The sequence below is a fragment of the Plectropomus leopardus genome, unplaced genomic scaffold (assembly GCF_008729295.1).
Source record: "Plectropomus leopardus isolate mb unplaced genomic scaffold, YSFRI_Pleo_2.0 unplaced_scaffold80427, whole genome shotgun sequence".
Classification (NCBI taxonomy): domain Eukaryota; kingdom Metazoa; phylum Chordata; class Actinopteri; order Perciformes; family Serranidae; genus Plectropomus; species Plectropomus leopardus.
The window spans coordinates 1-420 of NW_024688607.1; the positions used below are offsets into that span (position 1 = coordinate 1).

The window sequence follows — 420 nt, forward strand, 5'->3', positions numbered from 1 at the left end:
GGCAACTACGCTCAGCGGGTCGGCGCCGGGGCTCCGGTGTACCTGGCGGCGGTGCTGGAGTACCTGACCGCCGAGATCCTGGAGCTGGCCGGAAACGCGGCCCGCGACAACAAGAAGACCCGGATTATCCCCCGACACCTGCAGCTGGCGGTCCGCAACGACGAGGAGCTCAACAAGCTGCTGGGCGGAGTGACCATCGCTCAGGGCGGCGTGCTGCCCAACATCCAGGCCGTCCTGCTGCCCAAGAAGACCGACAAGGGCCCCAAGAAGTAGACTGACACCGGGACTCACCAGGAACCCGGTTACACCCCGAAAACCACAACAACGGCTCTTTTAAGAGCCACACACCCGAAACTACAGAGCAAAAACCCGGAACCAGCTGTGACAGAGTCCCGCGATACAACACGCACATCGACCAAA

At 62.4% G+C, this 420-nt stretch overlaps 1 protein-coding gene across 1 annotated transcript; it reads left to right on the forward strand.

The window, feature by feature from the left end:
* Positions 1-3: 3 nt before the first annotated feature.
* LOC121940223 (histone H2A-like) lies at positions 4-273 on the forward strand (the record flags this gene model as incomplete). The annotated part of the gene is made up of 1 exon (XM_042483040.1): positions 4-273. A coding segment is annotated over one exon (270 nt), but the record flags the coding sequence as incomplete, so codon positions are not given.
* Between the last annotated feature and the right edge of the window lie 147 nt (positions 274-420).